The sequence below is a fragment of the Priapulus caudatus genome, unplaced genomic scaffold (assembly GCF_000485595.1).
Source record: "Priapulus caudatus unplaced genomic scaffold, Priapulus_caudatus-5.0.1 Scaffold1352, whole genome shotgun sequence".
Lineage (NCBI taxonomy): Eukaryota > Metazoa > Priapulida > Priapulimorpha > Priapulimorphida > Priapulidae > Priapulus > Priapulus caudatus.
In genome coordinates, this window is record NW_014578413.1 from 24,851 (window position 1) to 30,466 (window position 5,616).

At 41.3% G+C, this 5,616-nt stretch overlaps 1 protein-coding gene across 1 annotated transcript in view; it reads right to left on the reverse strand.

Annotated features, from left to right (window-relative positions):
• The window catches only part of LOC106816332, a gene marked incomplete at its 3' end in the record, with an annotated part of 22,136 nt that overhangs the window by 9,795 nt on the left and 6,725 nt on the right, over positions 1-5,616 (reverse strand). Inside the window, 1 exon segment of the mRNA XM_014820913.1 lies at positions 201-363. Coding sequence (XP_014676399.1) covers positions 201-363 — 163 coding nt within the window.

Sequence of the window (5,616 nt, forward strand, 5' to 3'; positions counted from 1 at the left end):
GTCCCGTTAGTTCTAACTTTTAATGTAAAAAAATGGCAACTAAATATATGGCAAATATACACCATAGAAATTTCGTGACGTAGTCAATTTAAGGTTATATGCCGATTTTGTGCGTAGTTCTGCTATTATTTCTATGATGTGTCTATTATATACCAACTCCTGCTGTTAGGGAGAAAGAAGCTCGTGGGAATGTAACGTACCACAGGCCTTGTAATCGTAGTTAGTAGCTTCTAGACACGGGGTCGTTAGTAGCCACATCGTTGCCTCTCTGCTCTCGTGTTGTGAGTGGTAGGTCGAGTGCATTACGATGGTATAGTTCGTCCCAAAGTCCAAGTGCTCGATTCTATAGACGAACTCGTACGGCTGAAAAAGAACGCGCGTCTCTCCATGTAATAAATAAACGGATATTAATTGTTGATTGAATAATTTCATCGGATCTCTAGAGTCCACATGCTAATAAAGTTTATCTCAGTTAGATCAAAATTAAGGAAAATCTTAATTTGGATCTAACTGAGAAAAACTTTATTAGCATGGATATTAATTGAACACAGATCTATCGTGTTCTTTTAGTCTTGATCAGTGTTCATCTATCGTGCCCTGCATGGGAGCCGGAAAGGAAATTCGATTCTATTAGATATATTGGTAAGCGGATTTCCCCGACTCCACGCGATATTACAGAGCTCACTGTGACGTCATTTACAGGAAATACAAGGAAGCCACGCTTCGTCAGCCATCTTTGTCTCGAGCATTTTTCGCGTTTCTATTTGCGCGCCAAAGTTTAGCTGCTAACGCGCGTAAAATACGGACAAATACCCTAAAGCACGTCACTAGAAAGTCTAGCCGCGTTTACCGCGACCAACTATACACTGTGAGTGACTACAGCAATAACTGCGAAGCAAATCCGCAACGAGTGACGATTACCGCCCGTGACAGCCGTTAATGGTGTGTTTCGCATATAAAATTCCCCCATCGGAATAATCTTCTAACATGTTTCAATGAGTAATTAAACCCTCACTCTTACAAGCAAAGATACGTTGCGCATATATAATTCCCCTATCAGAATAATCTTCTAACATGTTTCAATGAGTAATTAAACCCTCACTCTTACGCGCAAAGATACGTTGCGCATATATAATTCCCCTATCAGAATAATCTTCTAACATGTTTCAATGAGTAATTAAACCCTCACTCTTACGCGCAAAGATACGTTGCGCATATATAATTCCCCTATCAGAATAATCTTCTAACATGTTTCAATGAGAAATTAAACCCTCTACTCTTATAAGGGCTGCGGAGATGATGTGTCATCCGCTGATTAGTGGACGTTGTGTTTCATTAACGCTGTCAAACGCACATAGAGAAACTTCGATCTCTGACGACCGACCGCTTTATTACGCTTTGCGGGTTGACAGTTAAACTCGTGATCAACGGGTTTAGTTCCTGACCTGATAAGACAGATGTTTTGTGGTGTGATTAGAATGTTTACGACGGAGAGCCAGATCTCACGCACTGGCTCAGTAACCTGATTTAATACGGCCCACCGCCGCCCCACCCCCCCCCCCCCCCTCCACAGCCCCCTCGTCGACCCCCGCAGAGCCGGATAATAGAGCAGCCAATGAATATTTACGTAACGCGGATCACCACTGGCTTGTAGAAACTCCTGGATTTAATACGCGCCGATATCTTACGGTTTAGACTCAACGCGAGGATCAACCACTGCTATGTAGAACCTGATTTAATACCGGCGCCATCATTTTAGCGTAACGCTGATCACACCTGTTTGTAGAACCTGGATTTTTAATACCCGCGTATTTTAACGTAACGCGGATCAACCACTGTGCTTGTAGACACTGATTTAATCATCCGTTATATTTTACGTAACGCGGGACCCCACTTGCTATGTAGAAAGCCCTGGATTTGAAAATCCGCCATAGTTTTCCGTACAGCGCTGAATCCAGCGCACTGTTTACTGTAGAACAGGGTATTTAATACAGCTATATTTTAGCGTAACGCGGATCAACCACTGCTAATGTAGAACGCTGGAATGTTAAATACCGCCATATTTTTACCGTAAGGCGGATCAACCACTGCTACTGTAGAACCTGGAAATTAAATCCCGCCATATTTTACGTACGCGAATCAGGCAACTGGCTATGTAGCACCCTGAATTTAATACGCGATGTTGTACGTTAACGTCGGATCCCACACATGCTATGTAAAACCTGGAATTATTATATCAGGCCAAGTTTTACGTAACGGGGAATCAACCACTGTTGGCTATATTAGAACCTGGATTTAATACCAGCTATATATTTACGGTAACGCGGATCACCCCTGCTATGTAGCACCTGGATTTTAATACGGCATATTTTACGTAACGCGGATCCACTCTGTTTATGTAGAACCTGGATTTAATACCGGCCATATTTTTTTTATATGCATTTGAATGAGCAAAAAGTTTTTTTTAAACGATCATTGGCGCATATGTTTTCAACGCGGAAGGTTTACTTGTTCAAACAAACAGATTTCACTCCGTGTATGTGTTTCTCACCAAGATTTGAAGTGAATGGCCAGAACGTGCAGCTGCCTATAATATGTGCGAGGATATGTTGTAAGACACCGCACGAACGGGGCGCAAAAACAACAACAACAAAAAATACACACAACACGCAGATGCGATCAACAGTGTGTGACGAGATGGGAACAGTTCATCAGCCAAACACGAATCATAACGAGTGACCAGATTGAAAAAATGTACTCTTTTACTAAATGCTAGACATACTCATCCTGTCGATCTGGCCCGTCTGACAGTCAACACCCATATGATTGCATGCCGCAGGGTCGCCTCAATCTCAGCTGACAATCATCAAATATCTAAATGTAAATCTACAAAGTACAATATAATTAATTTCACAAAATTTGCTAATGCATTGACTGGGCATATGTAATTTGATCGTGATACGGGCCCCTACGCATGTTTCACAATCGCTAGAGAGAGGGAACTATCTAGATTACTAGAAGTAAGAAAGAGAGGAATATCGTTCGAGAGGTTCTAACCGAATCTTTCATAATATCAAAGTATAATCAGTTAATCAACGCGTATCTATAGCTATACTAATAATATTATATAGTCAGGAGTGGGATAATAGACTATATGCCACTGCTGTATGATATATCACATATTATATATAGTGTGGAAATATCATTGGTGGAGCATTAATTGTACCGCGCCGGACGGGCACACGCGCTACGCACGGTCACGCCACACGCACGCACGCACGCCACGCACGTGGGGGGGTCGGGCACGGCGGCTTGACACGCACGCCCGCACACAGCACACATATATATCATAATATAGTAATACATTGCGGAGAATTCATTCCCTATAAGCGCTATTACGGCATTTCGGCGTAGGGCCAACTAACCGCTGCGCACCAACTGCTGTATCGTGTTTGAGTATCCACTGACTACACGCCGATCGCATGTACTATAACCGACACATGTCGCCGCGTGTTATTAGAGACGATGCGCTTAACCGGCCGCCGCCCCGGCCGGCTCATCTTCACATAGGGGGCGGCCTGGTCGTGGGGTCGCCACTTAGGGATTTCCCCTGTTATACAGGCCCGTTGTTTTCGGCAGAATGAACGTCCTCACCGCTGCCGATGTTATGGATACGCTGTGACAATGGTCCCGTAGTAATTAGATTTAGACTAATCGCTGGCTTCAATAAACTCCAGATTCTACAGAGATTATAGCTATAGAACACATGTGGTCTATGTGGCTAATCTAGATTTCTAGAAATGTAACTCAAATCGTTCGCGCCATAGATGTTCAGGCGCCCCATATCAGTTCTCGTTATCGGCCGCCATATCGTAAATTTAATTGTACACCGTTTCTTACGGGCCATAGCCAGTGCGTATCATTTGGAAACAACATGGTCGTCCGAGCGAACCACGGACCGGGATTTTTCTTCCCGACTCGTCATGGCGGCACCTCTCATGTATATAGGGACCCTAGTGCGCCACCTCGTGCCACGGCGCCTTCCATCAATGAAGGTAAGTGAGCCGGGAGCCGCCGCTCCTCCTCCTCCGGAACAGGCGCTGGAGGCGAGAGTTGCTCGCTTCCTTTCTCATTCACCATACCATGCTCATCCATCCATGCGCTTCGTATCGGCTCATTTTCTTTATCCCACTTTCGCTTATACCGGCATCTGTATGCCTTTATTTGCGCATCTTCATTCCTTATTCCTGCGTTGTGGTGGGCGGGACGGACCCGCTGTCACGCCACAGCGCCCCGTGTCCCTCCGTCCCGAGCTCTCAGCAGGTTCATGTCCGCGCATGCTTTCAGCGCGGGCAAACCCCACAGCGAATTGTAGATATCAATATAGTAGGTGAAGCGAACTATATCTCTGTGTACTGTCAAGCTGTCAACTATTCTCTTGTGTTTTTTTTCGCCTGTGTTTGTGGTTCTTGTGTTGTATAACTGGCCCTGTATGCAATAACTACCCTCAAACGACCCTGCACGATTCCAATGCGATTATTTTTCTCAACGTGACACAGGATTATTGCCCCGTATTATATCAAATAGATCCTTTCGAGATAATAAAATCAGCGTGTTTTAACGAGTTGGTTAGTGTAGTTTTATACAGTTGAGTCCAGGTGTGCAGTTTCTATAGTAAGTCCAGACAGTAGAAATTAGTGTAAGGGGTAGTATTTGTTACATGGCTTCTGTACAGACCGGATGCGCAGCTAACGCAGTGGGCCTCACATGCAGGTGTCCATTATGAGCAGTAATCGTATAGTTCTAAATAAACCAAAACAAAAAACAAAGTATTCCGAGTTTATGCTTCTATTATCCTTATCATTTCTATTATCTTTATCATTTCTATTATCTTTATCACTTCTTTATCTTTAATCATTTTTCTATATCTTTATCATTTCTAATTGATCTTTATCATTTCTATTATGTTTATGTTTCTAATTATCTTTATGCGGCATTGCTATATCTTTATCATTTCTATTATCTTATGTTTCTATTATCTTTTATCATTTCTATTATCTTTATCGTTTCCTATATCTTATCATTTCTATTATCTTATCATTTCTATTATCTTAGCCATTTCTCTACCTTTATGCTTCTGTTATCTTATTATCATTTCTATTATGCTTATCATTTCTATTATCTCTTATCATTTCTATATCTTTTTAATCCCCATTTCTTTATCTTTATCATTTCTATTATCTTTATGCATTTTTTTATCTTTATGTTTTCTAATTATCTTTATCATTTCTCTTACTTTATGCTTCTTTATCTTTACCATTTCCTCTTACTTTAGTGGGCTTCTATGTAATCTTTATGCATTTCTCTTACCTTTATGCTTTCTATTTCATCTTTCTCATTTTCTATTATCTTTATCAATTTCTATTAGATCTTTATCATTTTTATTATCTTTATGTTTTCTATTATCTTTTATGCAATTTTCCTCTACCTTTAATGCTTCTATTATCTTTACCCATTTCTCTTACCTTTTATGCTTCTATCTCTTATGCCATTTCTTTTTACCTTTATGCTTCTATTATCTTATCATTCTATTATCTTTATCATTTCTATATCTGT